This window comes from Acomys minous, assembly GCF_964271855.1.
Source record: "Acomys minous genome assembly, chromosome: 2".
Taxonomy (NCBI): Eukaryota; Metazoa; Chordata; class Mammalia; order Rodentia; family Muridae; genus Acomys; species Acomys minous.
The window spans coordinates 115648694-115670644 of NC_140484.1; the positions used below are offsets into that span (position 1 = coordinate 115648694).

Sequence of the window (21951 nt, forward strand, 5' to 3'; positions counted from 1 at the left end):
ACTCATGACTTGGTTCTGTCAAACTATAAAATTTCATAAAACTGCTTCCATGTGGGAACATCGTATACTCCCCGGGCCATGATGCTCCTCTGTGCTCTAGGATGAACCATGTCTTTGACTGTTTTGAGGTGAGGCCTGTTTCTTTCAGTGGCACATCCCAAATCCAAGTGGTGAAAGAGATATGGAAGCTCCAAAGTCATCCTCTGCCTGCATCCCCCCCATCCCCCCCACAAAAGAAGTAAATAAATAACTGTGAAAAGAAATCAGCAGGGTTGCAGTGGTAGCCCAGTGGCAGGGCATGTGCCTAACGTGTTTCATGTCCTGGGTACACATCCCCAGTGCCACCAAAGGAAAGGTCATGACTTGTGGCTCGGTGTGGTGGGGATGGATTCACCAAGAATCCAAAGATCAGGAATTCAAGGCCATGTTCATATACAGAAAGTGCAGAGAGGAGAAGAGCGGAAAGGAGGGAGGAAGAGAGAGAGACAGAGAGAGAGAGAGACAGAGAGAGAGAGAGAGAGAGAGAGAGAGAGAGAGAGAGAGACAGAGACAGAGACAGACAGAGACAGAGAGAAAGAATCACATCACTCAGATTATTATTCAAAGTGTGAGGAATGGAGATTTTTCTACCAAAGGTAGGCAATTTGCCAAAGGCCAATATTCCTAACCCTCTGTTCCCATCTGTGTGTGTGTTTGCCCAACTTCTAGACAATTCCTGAGCTGCCACACCCTTCTCCTTTGAGCTGACTGGCTAATCATGTCAGACTGTGAGGTCCTGTTCCCATCAGTGGGATGAGACACAGTTACCTTCTGGGTTAGGGACAAAAGACTGAGGCCAGTTTGGGTCATGGCTCACCTTTCTTGCAAAATGAAATTGCCTTACAGAGCCGGGTGTGGTGGCGCACGCCTTTAATCCCAGCACTCAGGAGGCAGAGGCAGGTGGATCACTGTGAGTTTGAGGCCAGCCTGGTCTACAAAGCGAGTCCAGGACAGCCAAGGCTGATACAGAGAAACCTTGTCTTGAAAAATCAAAAAAATAAAAAGACATTGCCTTACAGAGTTCAATTTATTTTATATGTATGAGTGTTTTGTGTGTATATGAGTATATATATGTATATACATACACATACAAATAAATAATTTGCATATGATGTATACAGTAAACACTGTATATGTGTATGGTTTTATGCAGTTAATCCCAGGAATAAATCTGTCCTGCCACCCTACAATCAAGATACAGAACAAGCCACAAGAGAAGTATTTCATGGTACCCTTTCTGTCCTGTCCTGTTCTGTTCCTGTCTTCTAGCAAAACTCAACCCTTCTAGGGCCAGCAAGATGTGTACCTCTAGCTGCCTTGGAACTCAACAGGTAGACCAGTTGGCCTTGAACTCAAAGAAATCTACCTGCCTCCTAAATTCTGGGATTAAGGAGTGGGCCGCACAAATGAGTGCATTAAAACAGGCGACAACCTGATGGTAAGATCTACAGTCTAACAGAACTGAACCAATGTCATTTTCTTGATTCTTCTATATTTTATATAATGTCATCATTGGAAAAAATTGTGATTTTTTTTTTAGAATAAATATGTTCTGTTTTTGCAACATCTAATTACCAAAATAAGAATTAACAGGAGGATTGTGGTTATAGCTCAGTGGTAGAGGATTGCCCAATGTGCCCATGGTCTTTAGTACACATACATATGGCAAAAGAACAATGATATGTATAATTCTAGTATATATATGTATATATATATACATACATACACACACACATGCACATGTGCGCGCGCGTGCGCGCACACACACACACACACACACACACACACACACACACACACACACACACACACCAGAATAAAAGCATGGCCTAGTGCGGTGGTGTACATTTGATCTACCTAGAGAGTTTGAGGCCAGCCAGAGCTAAACAATTAAATCCTGTCTCAAAAAAGAAATGGGGGGGGGGGGAGCAGGAGACAGAATAAGAAAAGCTTGTATGGATGCATTCTGACTACTTTTATGGCAATTTGACAAGCTAGAGTCATCAAAGAAGAGGGGGTCTCAATTGAGAAGATGCCTCCACAGACAGGCTGTTAGGCAAGCCTGTAGGGCTCCCCGTCCCAAGACAGGGTTTCTCTGGGTAGCCTTGGCCATCCTGAAACTGGTTCTGTAGACCAGGCTGGCCTCGAACTGAGAGAGACTCATCTGTCTCTGCTTCTCAAATTTTGGGATTTAAAGGTGTATGCCCCACTCTACCCCTGGCTGGGCATTTTCTTAATTAGTGATTGATAGGAGATGGCCCAGTCCATTATGGGGGTGCCATCCCCAGCTGGTGGTCCTTAGCTCTGTAAGAAAGCCAACTGGGCAAGGCATGGGGAGCAAGCCAGTAAGCAGCATCTCTCCACAGCCTCTGCATCAGCTCCTGCCTCCCAGTTTTTGCCCTGTTTCAGCCCCTGTCCTGACTTTCTTCAGTGATGGACTAAGATTTGGAATTATAAGCTAAATAAACCTTTTCCTCCCCAACTTGCTTTTGGTCCTGTTGTTTCATCATAGCAATAGTAATGCAAAGTAAGACAGCATATTAAACCCCTTGGAGCTGGGCATGGTGGCGCACGCCTTTAACCCCAGCGCTCTGGAGGCAGAGGCAAGGGGATCTCTGTGAGTTCGAGGCCAGCCTGGTCTACAAAGTGAGTCTAGGACAGCCCAATGCTACACAGAGAAACACTGTCTCGAAAAACCAAACCAAACCAAACCAAACCAAACCAAACCAAACCAAACCAAAACCCTTGGAATGTTGCCTGTAGGGGAAGGGCAGAGAAAAGACAATGAAGGATGAACACAGCTACATTAATCAAGGAGTTTTTGCAGTCCAGCCAATGCTGATCATGTGTGGAGAACTGAACAGATATTAACTCCAACCTCCCCACACCTGAGGTCAAATGGGTACTGACAGGACTTTGGCAGGGTGGACCAATATTGGTAGAGACCCCGCCCTTTTTAATGGGGCCTTTTTTTCCCTCCAATGATGTGAGACATTTTCCCCTTTTACCGAATAAAAGGAAGGTTTCTGGAAGAGAAGCTGGAGAAATAATGACGAGGGACAAAGGAGTTGGGGAGTGGGGTACATTCTCTCCAGAGCCCTGGCTTAATGAAGGAACCAAGGGGACCACACAGGCCCATAGGCCTGAGTGCGGCCAGGATTCCTGGTGTTTTTCCGAGCAGCTGGTGCTCACAGGGTGCTTGGGAAAATTGAAAGTACTAATTTTTTTTTTTGCATAGCCTCCAGGGCCAGGATGACCTTTGACCTCTGATTTAGCTGTGCTTGCAGGGTCCTTTAGACTTCCTGGCTGCGTTGCTGGGAAGTCAGCAATAACAGAGAGGGTGGGAAGACGCCCAAAGCTGTTTGCCTAAGTGCACTCACCACCTTAGCTATAAACGGAGTGTATTTTATTTTACTGTTAAAGTGCCTGCTCATGAGGGAGAAGGCAAACGGAAATACACAGGAAGTATCTACAAGTATCCTTATTGATAAGGATGACCACCTCAGCATTACTTAAAAACCTTAATGCTCTATAGTAGAGACTTGGCTAAAAAATTATGTTGCAGCTGTGTGGGTCACACATACACCTTTAACCTCTGGAGGCAGAGGCAGGACGGTCCCTAGAAGCTCCAGGCCAGCAGGACCTACATAGCAAGACTTGGACTCAGAAACAAACAAATAAAAACTCTGTGTGTGTGTGTGCAGCTGGGGGTGTAGCTCAGTTGGTAGAGTGCTGGCCTAGCATGCAAGAAGCCTCGTTCTCCATCTGCAGTACCCTTCAATTCAGTGGTGGTGGTGGTGATCTTCCGCCATTTCCTCATCCCAGGGACTGGTTGATCCCAGGGGATCAGAAACTCAAGGATGTTTTCCATTCCCGCCCCCCCCCCAATCCATAGCTCCCCTACCCGACACCACGCCACCCCACCTCACCTTTGTGATATTACTTTTCACTGTTTTCAACCTTCTTGCAGTAAACACCTGTAAGTTAACAGGTTTTGTAGATGAGTCAAAATAACCACTGTGTTCTTTTTCTGCTTGCCCTCTTCCTGAGAAGGCTGAGGCACCATGCTCTTTAGGACTTCTCTGGCCTCCGGAAGCATTAGCCGTTGGCCCATAGCTTCTCCTGGCTCTCTTAAGCAGCCAGCTCAAGCCAGCTCAGCCACTTACATGACTAGAACTGGTTGTTTCAGGAACCGTCCAGAAAACTGCTGTGCTTTTCTGGTAGATAGGAGAGCCAGGACGCAAGGGCTGTCACTTGGGGCAAGGTCACTTGATAGACGCTGTTTATATTTGTACTCCTATCTCTTCTCTTTAAACTCTCCCAACTCATTGTGGGTCATAGGTTTGTGGGCGGAGCAGTGAGTGTTTCAGAGGCAGCTCTGCCCTTCTCTCTCTCTCAGCCTTTACTGTAAACAATACTACCATTATTGAGGGTTGACCAAGTGCCAGGTGTGTGCTTCTTTTCATCACGACACTGTAAGGTCCCTGTTGGTTTCATGCCCACTCTGCAGGTGAACTAAGGCTCAGAGAGGTTAAGACACATGCCCTAGCGAACACAGCCAGTTAAGTGCCAGTTGGATCCGGATTCCAACTCTTAACAGGAGTACATTCGAGCTGGGGAAATCACCAGCGGAGCCAATCATGCCAAGGTGAGAGAGGGTGCAGCCCAGTGGACTTCGGCCTACGTGGGCTGCACAGCCAAGGGTGGGGGTGGGGGTGGGGGTGGGGGTGGAGGACCCTGGTCCAACGTGGGTAGCATCATGTCCAGAGCTGCTGGATTAGGCTGCGGGACCTCCGAGCCGTGGCAGCGGAGCCAAGAAAGGCGCCTCTGGACAATTCCGGAGAACGCGAGCGGGCGGGGCGGGACTTGGGAACAGCCCAGCATTTCCGGGGCCACGAAGACGCAGGGTGTTCACGGTACACTCCAGGTCCCCAGGGACGACGACGGGTCTGGCAGCGGGCGAGAGTCTGTGAAACTTTCAGGGCCGCGCGGAGGTAGCCCTGTAGTTGGAGGTAACTCCTTCCAGGTAGGGGACCGGATGACACGGGAACCTCAGTTCTATCTCGGGGCGATAGTAGGGCAGGCCCAGGCCTTCGCTGTCGCCGTCGCCGTCGCCCCCCACCTCCCTCCCGCCCCTCTCTCCCAAGAGGGCGCCACCTGCATGCTCTGATGGGCACCAGCCGGGGCCAGTGGGGGAGCCTGTTGCCATGGCAGCGCAGGAGGTTGGGCCCATGTTCCCATGGCCACCGGGGGCCTCTGCGCGAATCCTTTAACTGTGTCTTTCAACACCGCCCCCTACTCCCGGAGCCCAGAGGAAAATCACTAGGAAAAAGGCCTCGAGCCCCTCCTCTAAACGTTTACGGGTTGTGACCTCCGAGTTTGGACTTTTGTCGTGGTTTCTTTCTTTTTTTCTGAACAAGGTGGATTAAGGGCCAGGAGAGGGAGGAAGTTGGGGTCCTGAGAATGAGGCCTATGCCTCTCCTTAGCTGTTCTAGTCAAGCGCAAGAGGCTCAGGAGAGGCCTGGGTCACTTCCGGAAGGTCATCGAACCTATGTTCGCGGTCCCTCACCTGCCTTACGAATGTGTTTATTTAAGAATCAAGAAGGGCTGGTGAGATGGCTCAGTGGATAGGCGCTGGCCACCAAGCCCAAGGATCTGAGTTTCCAGGACACACATGGTAGAAAGAGAGCATTAGCCTCTGACTTCCACATGTGCAACATAGCACATGCTAACGGCCATCATACACAGACACACACACACACACACACACCAAAAAAGTACAAAATTGAAAGGAAAAACATAAAAAAAAAAATCAGGACTCTCATAAGGGTCAACCACAGTCAGAACTGGATGCTTTGGACCTGGAGGAGATTTAGAAACCACCTTTTCATCTTCCCAGAGGAAACTGGACCTAGACACGTTCAATTCCCGCCCCCCCCACCACCACCACCAGGGGATTCCACCAGGTGAGTTGGTGGAAAGGTCAGGATTTGAACTCAGGCTCTTGACTCCAAGACTGCCTGAGTGATTTTATTTTTTCTTTGAAGGTCAGAGAAATAGGAGTCTTGAGCTCTTGGTAACAGGTGATCTGAAGATGGAGTTGGGTGTGTGTGGCAGAAGGCTTCTTGGATAAAAGTACAAGCCTGATAGATGACCTGTGCTGACCGCAGGTCCCACATAGTGGAAGGAGAGAACGGAGTCCTGAACGTTGAATTCTGACCTCTTCGTACATGATAGACATGCTCGCTCCTCGCATATAAATAAATAAGTGTAATTTAAAAACGGTAGAGATGGGGCCAGTGTAGCTAAGTGGTAGAGCACAATGTTTAATAGCATGTGTGAGGCCCAGAGGGCTGGCTATCGTGGTGCACATCTGTACTAGCTTTTGAGAGGTGGAGGCAGGAAGGTTAAGAGTTCAAGGTTATCCTTAGACACCAGAAGTTGGAGGCCAGCATGGGATACACGGGATACCAAATAAACAAATGAAAACACCCGATAGCCCCAGAGCTCAAGGCCTGTGCACTGTGTACCAGGAAGACTTTTCAGCTTTGCCTGGGTCAAAACCCTCCACTTCCTACTATCTTCAGCACATCTGCAATGTCACCCTAATAATTGTATTGAACATGTCTTATTATATGCATCATAAGTCATTGTATGCCTTTTTGGTATTGTGTAATTCAGGCTCGCCTTGACCTCCCTATGTCACCAAGGATGACCTTAAACTTCTGCCCCTTCTGCCTCCACTTCCTGAGTGCTGGGATTACAGGCATGTACTAGTGTGACCTGTCCCACGCAGTGCTGGGAATCCAACCCGGGGCTTTACGCATGTTAAGCAAGTGTTTTACCAACTGCACTACATACCCAGGCCCTGGGACCCTCAGTTTAAAGTAGTGTCTGACAGGAGCCGAGCGTTCAGACGCCCTCCAGCATAGCATCTCTTATAAAGCCAACAGAGCTGCTAAGAAGAGTCTGAGCAAGAGACCGCTGGGTTACCCTAAACTGGGGAGATGGAGCCGTAGCCCTAGCCCTCCCTTTGGTGTGGTGCCTTTCATTTTCCTCCTCCTCCTTTCCTTCCTCTTCTGGTTTTTTTCAAGACAGGGTTCTTCTGGTTCGTCCTGGCTGTCCTGTACTCCCCTTGTAGACCAGGCTGGCCTAGAACTCTAGAGAGCCACCAGCCTCTGCCTGGGATTAAAGGCCTTCACTACCATCCAGCCTGTGTTGCCTTCTCTTTTTCTTTTTTCTTTTTGGTTTTTCAAGACAGGGTTTCTCTCTGTAGCCTTGGCTGTCCTGGACCCACCTTGTAGTCCAGGCTGGCCTCGAACTCACAGTGATCCGCCTGCCTCTGCCTCCCAAGTGCTGGGATTAAAGGCGTGCGCCACCACAGCCTGGCTCTCTTTTTCTTTTTTCTCCCCCCCCCCACCATGAATTTATTTATTTAGTCACTTTACAGCCTGACCGCAGCCCCCTCCCTCTCCTCTTCCCCGTGGTGTCTTTTCTTATTCACAATCTTTGAAAAGAGTAAGAGAAAGGTTGGGGGGGGGAGGGGGGGAGGGTTAGAATCCGGGACGGAACACTGGAATGAATCACTTGGAAATGATTTGGGAACCATCAGCGAGAGCAAAGAACTCATTTGTTCATTTAGTCAACATTTACTAGGCCCTTGCTGGTTCCAAGCTCTGCCCTGGGGCTGGACATTTAAAAACGCGAGGTCTGCTCTCTGCAGTCACTGAGCTCAGTGGAAGGGATGGGGAGAGAGGGGTGGGATGCAGGCGTAATGAGTGCCTTAATGGAAATCTGAGCCAAGGGCCCAAGGAGCCCAGTGGAGCAGCTCCGGAAATCAGTTGAAAACAGAAGGATCTAGTAGTCTGCAGCCTGGGAGCCCTTCTGGAGTTCCGCCAGGCTTGCCCTGGCTACTACCTTTGTCTGAGACAAAGGAAGGAGTGAGCGAGAGTGTCTAAAGATATTTAGTCCCGGATTGGTAGTCTCTGCAAAGGAGCATTTGATGACTCCGGGGGAGTTATGAGGTGCTGGCCTGCAGCAGCAGTTTGAGCCATGCCTAGAGGACAGCAAGTGAGCGAGAAGCAGCACTGCATGCCTGGAAGGAGGGATCGGAAAGCAAGGGAGGAGAGAAAGGCAGCTGCTTGTATCATCAGAGAGTGGGGTTTGCAAGTTGGGACAAAACCTGGTTGAAATTCTGCTTCTAGGTTTAGTGTCCACGTGCATTCTGGAGCCAGCAGATCCCTTGGCCCCAAGTCGTCTTTACCTGGAACACGCGTGGCCTTAGGAAGCCCCTGAACCTCTCTGTGCAGCCTGTCATCTGTGTAGTAGGAGTATAAAACAGTAACTCTTGACTTCCTTCTGCTGCGAGGATCGAAAATTATTAAATGTGAAAGAGAGCCGGCATAATGCTTCACTTACAGTCAGCACTAAGGAAAATATTACCTGAATAACTGTCAAGTGTGATTTAGGTGGGGGCAGGGGTTGCCAAATACTTCCTGTGGCGGTTACATAGCTAGTCCTGATACATGGTTATAGCTGGGTGTGGTGATGCACACCTGTAATTCCAGCAACTTGGGAGGCTGAGGCAAAGGGTTTGTGATCTTCCTGGGTCAAGTTCAAGGTCAGTCTGGGATATAGAGACTTAAAACCAAAACTAATGAGTCTGCTTGGTGGCTCATGCCTGTAATCCCAGCATTCAGAGAGACAGAGGCACATGGATCTCTGTGAATTTGAGGCCAGCCTGGTCTAGAAAAGGACGGAAAAGGCTACACAGAGAAACCTTGCCTTGAAAAAACAAGAAACTCAAAACCAGCAACAACAAATAGGAGAGAGAGAGAGAGAGAGAGAGAGAGAGAGAGAGAGAGAGAGAGAGAATGAGAATAGAAGGTTCTTTTTTTTTTTCCTTCCCAAGACAGATTTTTCCATGTATACCTGATGGTCCTCCTGGAACTTGTACAGTGGACCAGGCTGGCCTCGAACTCACAGAGATCCCCTTGCTTCTGCCTCCCAAGTGCCTGGTCAGACAAAGTTCTTCACCCTGTAGGCTGCGTGACAAAGGCGCAAAAGCCCTTTTCTGGAGCATGCACGGCAAATGCTGTAAGAACTAAGCTACATCCTCAGCCCTTGAAAAGGGATATTTTTTTGTTTTTGTTTTTTCGAGACAGGGTTTCTCTGTGTAGCCCAGGCTGTCCTGAAACTCTCTTTCTACACCCGGGGTGAATTTTGTTCTTTTGTTTAGTTTTTTTTTTTTTTTTTTTTAAGATTTTTAAATTGTATTTCATGTGTATGAACGTTTTGCCATGAGTGCCCATGGAGTGGGATCAAAAGAAGGTGTTGGATCCCCTGGAAGTGGAGTTAAGGGTGGATGTGAGCCTCTATGCCAGTGCTGGGAACCGAACCCAGATCCTCTGATAGAGCAACAAATGCTCCTAACCACTGAGCCATCTCTCCATCTCAGACAAGGATCTTTCTGAAATTAGACAAAAGCTCTGACACCTGTTCTCCAGAAGTGGCACTTCATCCTTAGGGTTCCCAGTGCCCTGAATCCCACTCTGGAGTAAGGGCCTCTGCTCTGCTGCCCTGGCCGCAGGCTGCGGTGAGAGGCGTAAGGCGGCATTCCTGGGTGAGGTACCAGAAGACCACAGCATCATGATGGACCTCTGCGTCTGTCTGTCAGCTCTTTCAAAGAGTTATGAGAGCCGTGGAGAGTGGCACATAAGCCTACTCCAAGCTCCTCCTGCTAGGTTCACACCCCAGCGACCCTGAGGTGCCTCATTCATGGTGCACATGTGGCACTAGGAATCGCTGGGGTTTTCTAGTATTGCCGAGGACCCACCAGGCAGGAGTCTTAGGTGCTACCTTATTCCATCTCTCTGTGAGTGTGTGTCACCTGGTACCATTTCTTTCTTTGTTTTTGTTGTTTTTCAAGACAGGGTTTCTCTGTGTAGCCATGACTGTCCTGGACTCACTCTGTAGACCAGGCTGGCCTTAAACTCACAGCGATCCACCTGCCTCTGAGTGCTGGGATTAAAGGCCTGCGCCACCACTGCCCAGCTTTTATTTATTTATTTATTTATTTTAAATCTTGACTCTTTTGAGACAGGGTCTTGCTAAGCAGCCCTGGCTTGCCTGGAACTCAATCTGTGGCCATGGAATTGACATTGATCTTCCTGCCTCAGCATCTCAAGGATTACAAACATGAGCCTGTACCTGGCTTTTTTTGTTTGTTTGTTTTTGTTTTGTTTTGTTTTGACTTGAGATCTTGAGGAGGGAACAAGGTGTCAGTCATAAGCTGGACTGGAAGCTGAGACTCTGCTACATCCTCAGCCTTCTGACTCTGTCCTCACTGGTCCAGGATCCCTGCCTTCTACTGGGGACTGGGGGACTGAGAGCAGCAAAGTCATTGAGGAGTCACTGTCTCTGGGGTCAGTGACTAGCCCCCTGACGGGGTTGGGGGTGGTGTGGTGGTGGGGCTATGGGCACAGACAGCAGTCACCTCCTGAACTCCTTCCTGTAAAGGAGCACAGGACCCGCAGTGGCAACTTCGTGTTCCACCCTGCCTGGGCAGGGACAGGCTGAGCCCTGCTCGTTGCACCACAGCCCTGTAGGGTGGGGGGATCCCCTCCCAGGGAGTGGCCAGCTCAGGTCCGAACAGGCCCAGTGGGGGTGGTGCTGTGTGAGGTGGGCTGCTTGCCACAGTAGGCACACCCAGGGCTTGGGCTGGGCAGGCTGGTTCCTTCTCCCCAGGAGAGTTGCAGCTTCAGCACCACGTCTGCAGGAGGCTGGCTGAACCTGAGGGAGGACTAGGAAGGGGCTTCTAAGATGCTTGCTTTGTTGAGGCCGTGGGATGGCTTTCAGATGGGGAGGCAATAACAGTCTGGGACATGGGGCGTTCACTCTGCTTAGTGCTGCTGAGGGCTTTGTCTGTGCTATCTCATCACATCCCCTAATCATGCCATAAAGCACCGTAGTATTACCTACCATCCTAGGAGAAGCAGCTAACAGCTAGAGGGATTGGTCCTCTTAGGGCCCATCCATAATGGGTACTGATGGATTCTTCTCTACTGTTTGCTCAGCCACTGAATTCTACCACTTAACTGGGGGGCACTTGGGGGGTGGGGGATGGGGCACAGCAAAGGGCTTATATGGGGGAAGCTTTTTTGGGGAACAGATGAGGCAGAGAAAGCTGAAGGCAGTGTTAGTGTGGACTGTGGGTGGATGCCATCTGGGGCGGAGGGTGCTGCCTTTTCCAAGGAAGTGCCCAGCTCCCAGGACCTGGCAGTCATTGGACGATTTAAAAGCACACAGGGACTGTGTCTGCTGCTGCGACTTCCTCATCCAAATGTATTGCTGCTGCAGCTGGAGTTGCTGCCCGGCCCCCAGGGGGAAGACACGGCCTCGTGCCTAACCAGGGCAGGGTGGGGAACCGCAGCTGCAGATTGGCATAAGAGGAGGGCTTGGGGCTACGAGGGGATGGTGGCAGGGGGCCAGGGCCCAGGGAGCTGGGCCACAGCCAGAGATCATGGCTGAGAGACCTTGCTAGGCTGCTTGCCAGTCAAACACCCGGGGGTGGGTGGTGGGTGGGTGTCGGGATAGAGATGGGAGGAGCCTGAATGCTGCCCAAGGTGGGGTGGGTGGGACCTTTGGGTTCAAGCTTCACTGGCTTGGCAGGAGGCTCCTCCCCCGCATGGCAGCAAAACAAATCCAGAGCAGAGTCTGGCTCTCCTGGGTGGGAGTCAGAGGGGGCAGGCCCGGCAAGAGCCCTTTGGCCGGTTTCTTGCATGCCCGAGGACCTCTTCCTGCCTGCACCTGGGCAGAGGCTTGAGATGTGAGTGTTGACTGTGACAGGCTGGTTGTGAGGAGCTAAAGAAGCAAGGCCGCAGGCAGGTGTGCGCGCTCATTTTCTGTTCTTTTTCTTTTTTAGTTTTTTTTTTTTTTTTTTTTTTTTGGTTTTTCGAGACAGGGTTTCTCTGTGTAGCCTTGACTGTCCTGGACTCACTTTGTAGACCAGGCTGGCCTCGAACTCCCAGCGATCTGCCTGTCTCTACCTCCCGAGTGCTGGGATTAAAGGCATGCGCCACCACGCCTGGCCTTTTTTAGTTTTTTTGAGACAGGGTTTCTCTGTGTAGCCTTGGCTGTCCTGGACTCACTTTGTAGACCAGACTGGCCTCGAACTCACAGCGATCCACCAGCCTCTGCCTCCCGAGTGCTGGGGTTAAAGGCGTGCGGTGCATCTTCTGTTTTTCATTCCTCCTTCTCTTCCTCTTTCTTCTCTTTAGTCTCTCCTGCTGTTCCATCAGTTTGACCCTCCATTTGATTCTCCAGTCAGGGCCCCTGTTCCCCTTTTCCTCTCATTTCTTTTTCTCCCATAACAGGTATAAAGTATCAACTTACAGCAGGGCACCCTAGGGTGCTCCTACATATGCAGCAAAGAGATAGGAAATCTAGACTACAAGGCCAAGGTAGGCTACACAAGTGAGGCTATCTTTAAAAAAAAATTTAATATAGCAAAATGAATAGATCTTAGAATCATAAAGCTCAACACATTCTAACATTTGTACACACTTGAAAATCCAACACCAGATCAAGATATAGAATCTGTCATCTCTTAAGTTTCTTCATCTGCCCAGGAAGCATGTGCCTACTGGTCTCTCGCATCGCTCACCACACAGCAGGTTTGTCTGGGTGACTGCTGCTTCTACTCCTCTTTTTCCTCCTCTTCCTCCTCCTTCTGGTTTTTCTAGACAGGGTTTCTCTGTGTAGCCCTAGCTGTTCTGGAACTTATTCTATAGACCAGGCTGGCCTCAAATTCACAGAGATCCACCTGCCTCTGCCTCCCAAGTGCTGGGATTATAGGCTGCACCACTGCCAGGCTTGTCTGGGCATATATATATATATATATATATATATATATATATATATATATTGTTTGTTTTTGTTTATTTATTTTGTTTTTTGTTTTTCAAGACAGGGTTTCTCTGTGTAGCCCTGGCTGTCTTTGTGGACCAGGCTGGCCTCGAACTCACAGCGGTCCACATTTTACTTCTCATCCTTGCACTAGTGAATGTGTGTGTGTCTATGGAGGTGGGGGTGAGTAGACAGACAGACAGACAGGATGGAAAGAAGAATGAAGGCCTGTGAGTGCAGGTGGACAGCAACTTGTAGATGACTTCATCTTGCAGGCTGGGGCATGGAGGAAGTGTTGCTTTTTTCTTGTTATAGTTTTTGGGGCTCTCTTTCCAAGCCGCACCCCCTGCCCCCCACCCGAGTTCTTTGTAAACACTGACATCTGGCTGAAAAACACTTGCCTACATCCAAGCTCCAAGCGTGGCAGAGGGGAACAGGAGACACATCTTTGGCTTGGGAACCACTCTTTAGCCTACAGGAAGTCAATTCAAAGGCAGTTGTTCTTAGCCAGTCACCCGGCTGCTCCTTCCTGTCTGGGAGAGCACATTAGGAACCACGTCAGCGCACTAACAGAAGACAGTGGAGCCCACCAGGGGCAAGGCTGCCGTGTCCGGGCATGGGAGGGTGCTTCCCCAGGCCAAGAGTCCCGACCCTCTCGTAGATACACCTCCCCGTGGTACCTACAGGAGGGCCTTGCTAGGCATGGGGGGAGGGGTCAGAAGACAGCTGGCCTGTCACTGGGTTTGCTGCCCAGTTGGCATAAGACATACTTTCAAAGCACATGAGCAGGATATAATTAACAATCATGAGAGGCTGCATCAGCCCCTGCCTCCTCTCCTCAGGGATGAGCACAGCCATCAGACAAGCCCTTTGTTGCCAAGACACAAAAGCAGGCCAATCTCCCGCCACTTTAGGAGCTGCTAATGCCCAGATTCAGGCTGTCAATAAATGCTAATTGAGCAGATAGCCATAGATCAAGCACTGCTCTAGACTCGGGTGCGGACAGACGAAGGAAGTGCTGTCGCTAGCAAAAACTGATTTTTGACAAGGCTTATATCTGCATGTGTTTGTATATACATGGATATGTGTGTGCACGTATGAGATTGCCTTGTGTGTTTTCACATGCACATACGTATACACATGTATGTATATATGTGTACTGAGGCCAGCAGACATTTGTATGTGACTCCTCGGGTACCATCTACCTTTCTTTGGAGACAGGGTCTCTCACTGGTCTGGAAGCTGCCAAGTAAATTAGGCCAGCAGGGAGCTTTAGGACTCGGCCTGTTCTACCTCCTCTGGATTGGGATTACAAATGTGTTTTACAATGCTTGGCTTTCCCCCCACCCCACCCCCCACCTCTCTCTCTAATAGTTCTGAGATCAAACTCAGGTATTCCCGCTTGTATGACAAGTATTTTATCTACTGAACTATCTCCTCGGCCCTTGACAAGGTTTTTTGAAGAAAAAAAAAAAACCTCTGTAATATCATTGTGGACAGTGTGGTGAAAAGTGTGGGTAGCACTGGGCATTGAGGAGACCCCATAGACAACTGCTCACCATAGAACCCAGGTGGATGTCTCTCTGGAACGCCACTGGACATTCTGTTTTGATAAATCTTATTTTTTCCCCCCTCTAAATGAAGAACTAAAATATTGGTACAAGACATCCAAAAATCGCCGGGCTCGGTGGCGCACGCCTTTGATCCTAGCACTTGGGAGGCAGAGGCAGGTGGATTGCTGTGAGTTCAAGGATAGCCTGATCTACAAAGTGACTCTAGGACAGCCAAGGCTACACAGAGAAACCCTGTCTTGAAAAATCAAAAAAAGAAAAAAAAATATCCAAAAATCTTTACATAGTTTGACTAGATCTTGCCAGCTATGTTCATGTTTACACCACACACACAAAACACACACACATATTTTTGCTGAATGGTTGAACGTCAGTTTCCAACATCATAGCCAGGGGACTTTATTATCCCAGAGAAATACTATGCTCATAAGTAAGGAAATGAACATTAAAATAACTGCTAAGTAGCATGTTTTCAACCTAGCACAGGCCTTCAAATCTATTGCTAATATACAATGCATTTTTAAAAAAATGTCCTGGTTAGCGGGGTGGTGGTAGCAAACACCTTTAATCCCAGCACTCGCACTCAGGAGGCAAATCTGCAAGTTCAAGGCCAGCCTGATCTCCAAAGTGAGTTCCAGGATAGCCAAGGCTGCACTGAGAAACCCTATCTTGAAAAAAACTAACCAACCAAAAAACCCAACCAACCAACCAAACAAGCAAGCAAAAAATGTCCCGGTTGCTCCAGCCCTTTTCCCCCCTCTAAAACTCAGCCTGGATTCATATTTCTTTATCTTTTGTCTTTTAACTATAAACATCCCCACATTTGTTATTTATTTATTTTACTTTCACCAGGTTGACCTTTTTGACGAGCCCAGGCTAGTCAGCTTTTCATATTGGGTGTATCTGCTTTCATCCTCATTACTAGACACAGTTCAACCCCTTAGGTAGGAACACTGCAGGGACTAATGATGTGACTGTTTCATGGCGTTGTATGGGAGGGGGCAATTTTGTCATACTCCTATATGCAGATGATGTTTCTTCTGACCACTTGGTTAAGATGGTGACTACTGAATCTCTTTGGCAGATATACATTTTCCTTTGGGCTAGTAAGTGGTCTGTGGGACAGGCTTTCGGGCTTTATTTCCTTGAAGTCTTTACATCCAGCCATGATCTTTGCTCAGTTTTCTAATTTTTCCATTTCTACACTCACCAGCCAGCATTTTTACATAAAGGAAAGTTCCGTCCCTTTCTTTCTCCTTTCTCTTTCTCTCTGAGTCACACTAGGGACTAATGGGTTGCATTTTAATTGGATACATTTGCTTATTATGCCATTTGGTAACCAAAGAGGTCATCCAGCCACCTCCTATCAAAGTGGTCATCGGACTGTGTCCCTGTCCTTCAGACATGGCCTCACCCGTCTTTGGCTTCTGTGCTTTCAGTTTGTGTTTTCCCTTCCATCCTGTGAGAGAGCTCTTTCCTTTTACAGGGGAGTGGTGTGCAGAAACCAGCATCTGGAGGCTAAGTCTGCACACCCATCATTTTTATCAGTGACTTGACTAAAGGAATACTTAAACAAATTTTAAGATGACTCAAAACTAGGAGGGGAGGTACCAAACCTATGATAACAGAATTGATATTCAAAGTGACCTCTGTGGGATGAAAGTTGGGCCAGAACCAATAGATTGAAGAGAGATAATTTGAAGTCTTGGGTTCAGTTGAAAAAGTTTATTGCATAATTTCAGGTTCAGGGAACTCTTCACTGGGTAGAAATTGGCATCAAAAGATTGTTCTAGGCTATTAGTTAACATGAGCTAGTAGTAGTAGTCTGTGACTCTTGCCACGTTCGTTCACTTGGTCATTCCTTCAGACAATATTTATTGAAGGCCTGCCTACCATGTACATAGGCACCACTCCAGGTGCTTGGGAGGTTTTGAGCAGAAGAAAGCTGTGTCTTGGCTTTCATTTTATGTATTTATTTATTTATTTGTTTGTTTGTTTTTGAGACAGTCTCATGTTGCTGTGCTTGACCTCTAACTTGTTTTGATTCTGAGGTTGTCCTTGAATTCCTGGGCTTCCCTTCTCCACCTGCCAAGTGCTAGAGTTAAAGGCATGTGCCACCATTTCCAGCTGACTTTAAACAATTATTCTTAGCTGGGCAGTGGTGGTGCATATCTTTAATGCCAGCACTGGGGAGGTAGAGGCAGGTGGATCTTTGTGCATTCAAGGCCAGCCTGGTCTACAGAGTGAGAAAAAGGTTTTACATGTATCTATTTATTCACGTATTTTCTCTCTCTCTCCTTTTCTCTCCCTCTTTCTCTCTCCTCTTTCTCCCCTTCTCCCACCCCCAATCTCTCTCTCTCTCTCTCTCTCTCTCTCTCTCTCTCTCTCTCTCTCTCTCTCTCTCTCTCTCCACACACACACACACACACTGAACCATGTCCCTAGCCCCTGTCATTTGTAAGGAATCTTGTAGCATTAAGGGAAGATGCAGTTAAGAGGACCCTTAGTGTAGCCAGGAGAGCATGGGTCGGATTTGGGGAGCGGTAAATTTCAGATTATAGATTTACTAGTGGTTTGGACATGAGGAATAAAAAAAAGAACACGAGACTGTAGAAGGATGTCAGGATGGTGATGGTACAGAAATTGTGGGACATGAAGAAGTCTGGCTGTAAGAAAGAAAACCTGGGAAGCAGGGCGGTGGGGGCACATGCCTTTAATCCCAGCCCTTGGGAGGCAGAGGCAGGCAGATCGCTGTGAGTTTGAGGCCAGCCTGGTCTACAGAGTCCAGGACAGCCAAGGCTACACAGAGAAACCCTGTCTCGAAAAATTAAAAAAGAAAAGAAAAGAAAGAAGACCTGGGACCGTCAAGCACCTTGACTGCTACCTACCTACCTACCTACCTACCTGTGGGAGATGTGAACCCTGGCGGGTGGGGATGAAAGCAGAAAGGTGTGGCTCTGTGGCTGCCGATATTGGCAGGGGGTGCACAATAGCTTCGACATTTGCAGAAAATTCTGGGCAAAAATGAACACAGATGATCAAGTTTTTAATTTAACTATGCACCTAAGAAAAGCTGAACCGGGTGCCCCAAACCTTTTCTTTTGTTGAGCTCCTTCCTTAGTTTCCTTTATTCCTCTGCTGAGGCTCTGCTAAGTTGACTACAGATGGGGCGCGCGCGGGGTGGGGGTGGGGGTACCTGTGCTGGATGCCTCTGAGGTCTCACTCCTGCCTTAGGGAATTCTTTCCTATGTCCAGCCACGTGCTGGTGGTGGAGAAGGTCTAGCCTCCTTGGCAGTGCAGTCCATGAAATCCTATTATCCCACTTGAGTTAATTCTGCGCCGCCCCCGGGCTTCCCGTGGACAGAATTCTAAGCATAGACAGCCCAGCAGAGTATCTAGATTCTAGACCATGCGTAGACCTCTTGCGGAAATAAGGCTGGAAAGCCACCAGTGCCTGTGTTTGCACAGCTCCCAGAACGGGGATGGGGGTGGGGGTAGGGGCGAGCGGGGCAGGGTCCTCAGGAGCCGGAAGGAGGGCGGGTCCGAGTGGCCTTGGGTGCCCCTCTGTCTCAGGTCCCCAGGCTCTGCGTCCCTCCCGGTGTCCCAAGTCAGGTGACCCGATCCAGTGCCCCTCGCACTCCAGCGCCCAGGAAGGAGGAAGGGGGAAGAGCAGGGTAAAGACCAGCTAGGGGGCCGGCTTACCCGCCGACTTCCTGCTCCGTGCCCTCCTCCCTGCCGCGGGAGCCCACCCCGCAGCACTGGGCACGGGAGCTTTCAGTGTGGCCGCCCACGTGACCATCTTCCTTGTTTTCTCCCCCTCCTCTCCCTTTCCCTCTCCCGCCCTCTGCCCGCAGCACCGGAGGCGGAGGCTGAGGGAAGGACTCCCGGGCCGAACCGCGGGGCGGGGCTGCAGCCTGAGACTCCAGTGGAGCAACCTGAGCTGGAGCGGGAGGACGCTGCTGGCTGCCGCGGTCTGAGCTCCACGCGCCGCGATGGGCCGGGCGAGCCGCTCCTCCGCCCTGCTGCGCGGGCTGCTGCGCCTGCTGCCACTGCTGCTGCTGCTGGGGACGACGACGACGCGGGCCCTCGGTCCCCGGATCAGTGTGCCGCTGGGTGAGTGCTGCGGGGCGCGGCAGAGGAAGGAGATTGCCAATAGAGGTGCTTGGTTGGGTGGTCGCGACAAAGGAGGGGTTGAGGTGCAGTCGTAGGACCTCTTCCCTTTACAAAGTGCTGTGGTCAAAGCGAGAGAGGAGGGAAGCTCTGAGAGCCGCTTTCTTCTTTTTTCTATCTGGACCTGAAGAGGGCCGCTCTCCCGCTCTGTTGCAGTTGCTCCTCTTCCAGGATGGGGCACACCCGGCACTGGCTAGGGGCCTCAGGTGCTGGCCATCCTGTCTACTCATCTACTTGTCTTTGATGCTGACCGGGGCCAACCGCGGAGCCACCCTCTGCACAGGGCTGAGGGGGCGGCTGCTGGCCCTGCTGTACATTCTGGATTGCTGGTATTCTCAGGCAGCCACAGCAGAGTCTGGAGCGCGGCGGGGGAGCACCAGGTCTTTCCTCCATCTCTAATGGACCTGGAGGGTTTAGCCCCCATCTCCAACCGACTTCGAAACTGACATTCCGAAGACTCGGCAGGACCCTGCCTAGAGGGACCTGAGAATACCACCCTAGTGGGCCAGATTCCTTTCCTGGCGGTTTACTTTAGCCTCTGTGTTTCCAACCTTCCACTCTTCCTCTCGTTACTCCCCTTTGTCTGATCGCCCCTGAATCTTCTCCTGGAAACCTCAAGTTTTAGAATTCTAGGGACTGGGCCTTAAGTCCAGCGAAAATCTCCTACTCCCTGCACTCCTGTTTCTTCTCCTGCAAAGGCGGCTCAAGCATAGATACCTTGCAAAGCCATCTTGGGAAATTAATGAAACTTGGTGCATTAGGTGGGCCTCAGGCCCAAGGTGCCAACAGACACTGTTTGGCCAAACCCCTCTTAACTTGCAAGCTGTCACGTGTGAGTTAGTGCATAAATTAGAGGTTACAGACTAAAACTGTACCAGACTTCCTTATCCTTATAACATCCCCACCCCTAAAAGCATCCTCCCATTTTGCTAAAGGGTAGAACCAGCTCCTCAATTAAGACCCCTAACAGGATCTGAATCTCTTACCGGCAACATTACTGACTGCCAAAGTTCAAATCCTGCCTCAGCCACTTAGTATCCATGTGACCTTAAGTAAACAACTTAACTTCTCTGTGCCTTGATTTCCTCATCTGTAAAGTAGGGATATTAGACCTTGCTTAAGGCTCAACCCATTACCCGTTGCAAAGTCCTTAGGGATAGGGCTTGGTACAGAAACCTCTCAGCAGGTGTTGGCTGTCATTCTTGTTATGTTGAACTTGGACCACTCCTGCTAGGAGGATCTGGGTGGTTCTCCATGGGGTGGAGATGGTTCCAGAGTGTTAGTTTGACTGCGGCTCTTTGGGAGTTCTGTTCGTGAAGTGTGTGGGTGTATGAGCACATGAAACACGTGTGGAGGTCAGTGAGGTCAGAGGGCAACTGGCAAAGTTCTTCAGCCATGTGGATGCCTGACATTAAACTCAGGTCATCAGGCTTGGTGTGGAATGCCTCTCCCTGACGAACCATCTCATGGTAACCCCCTCACCCTGGTCTCCCTTCTGAGCTAGGCATGGGACCCATCTTGGGTTAGCCATACCCCTTGCTCACACAGCCATCATGCAGTGTCTCCCTAGACCAGTGGTCCCTAGCCTTCCTAATGCTGCGACGTTTTAAAACATTTCCTCATGTGGGTGACCCCCCCCAAACCATAAATTATTTTTGTTGCTACTTTGTGACTGTAAATTTGCTTCTGGAATTGTAAGGTACATATCTGCGTTTTCTGACAGTCTTAGGTGATCCATGTGAAAGGGTCACTTGATCCCCTAAATGAGTGAAAGCCACAGGTTGAGAACTGCTGCGCTAGACCCTTGTTCCCTCTCAGCTTTAGAAAAAAAGGCCTACGAGGTGGGGACAGATGCACCTGTGGACTCCACTCATGCCCTGGGAAGGCAGGACTAGCTCTTGGGGTCACACCAAACACAGCAGGTCTCTGTCTCTAGAAGTGGTGAGGAGACTTAAGGGAAATAGTGATGTTCTGCTTCCTGGGACAACATCAGTCCTTGGGTAGCTGCACAGCTCCAGGACCTGGCCAGCTCCCACGGTTTTGTGATCAACCAGGATCTTCCACCGGTGGGTGAGATGTGTCTTTTTGCACTGTACAGAAGTATCCAGCTGAGGAGCTGAAAGGGCCTGTAGGCCAAGAACATACGCTTCATCTGTGTTTTGGGGCTGATTCTGCCATGGGTATGGGGATACTTTGTCAGTCCTTACCAAGCTCTGCAGTGTTTCAGCAATGCCCAGCCACCTGAACACACTGGGTGTGCATCCACACTTGCCTGAGCTACCATGCTACCACAGTGCTCTACCGTCCTGGGCTTCCGTAGTGCCCTCGGCACCTGCTTCCACTCCCTTTCCTCCCGTGTACAGGCAGGTCCTGTGGCTGGACTCCCAAATGGGGAATGCCCTGGTGACTGAGCAGGCTCACTCTTTGAGTCTGGCCTGAGACAGTTTCCTGTCCCATCCCCGGGGGCTCGTTATATGTTCCTGGCAGTGTGCCCATCTTTGGCAGGCCCTTGGTGACCATGGGGTGCCTGGCCCAGGGCCCTTCAGCCTTCTGACACAGGCATCTCAAGGGTTGCACAGAACTGAGACCACACTCCTTTTCCCACTACCCAAACTGAATTTATACCCCCAAGTACCCTCAAGCACCTGATGCTCACATACGGTGGGCTCTGTCTGTGACTGAAAACAAAGTCCCCTGAAACCGTTTATTCTGCATCTGGGGTCTCATAGAGAACTCTTACTCCTGTGGATGGTTCTTGGGAGCCTCAGCTTGGAGTGGTACTTGTGATTTCACCTAGTGGTCAGTAGAGGAAAGGATACCTTGGACAGTTTGCGTAACAGTAGGGGAGCAGTGATGGGGGTTCCTGAGGCAGCTGGAAGTCTGTGGAAGCCACGCTTCAGAGAAGAACATGAAATTTGGCTTCTTTTGCCATAAAAACTCCAGGGCTGTAATGTGGGGCAAGAGCAGGCATCTGGCCTGTTTGAAGAAACAAAAACAAAACTGCTCCCTCCCACCGCCTGCTGAAGTCTGCTGGAGCCCCCTTATTTGGGCAATTAAGAGTTATTAATGTCCTCAGCCCCAGAAGCATCCTGCTAAAAAGCTCTGGAAACAGTGTATGAACCAGATTGGAATTAAATCTGTAGGCCTGCGAAATGCAGTCAACAAAACCCCATTGAATGCAGAGAACAAGGCACTTGGCACAAATCAGCTGCCCGTCCTCCGACCTGGAGCAGGCATTCACAGTCAGGGCCGCCCGAGTGGGCCC

At 49.8% G+C, this 21951-nt stretch overlaps 1 protein-coding gene across 3 annotated transcripts in view; it reads left to right on the forward strand.

Moving 5' to 3' along the window:
• The first annotated feature begins 4320 nt into the window (after positions 1 to 4320).
• SEMA4B (semaphorin 4B) overlaps positions 4321 to 21951 on the forward strand; it is a 41354-nt gene continuing 23723 nt past the window's right edge. Inside the window, exons 1-2 of one of the 3 annotated variants that reach the window (XM_084772391.1) lie at positions 4321 to 4687; positions 18371 to 18629. In XM_084772391.1, coding sequence (XP_084628517.1) covers positions 18509 to 18629 — 121 coding nt within the window. In that variant the 5' untranslated portion in view covers positions 4321 to 4687; positions 18371 to 18508. Of the gene's footprint in view, positions 4688 to 4779; positions 5066 to 18370; positions 18630 to 21951 lie in introns of those variants that run through there. The other 2 variants (XM_084772390.1, XM_084772392.1) reach the window with 2 other exon arrangements.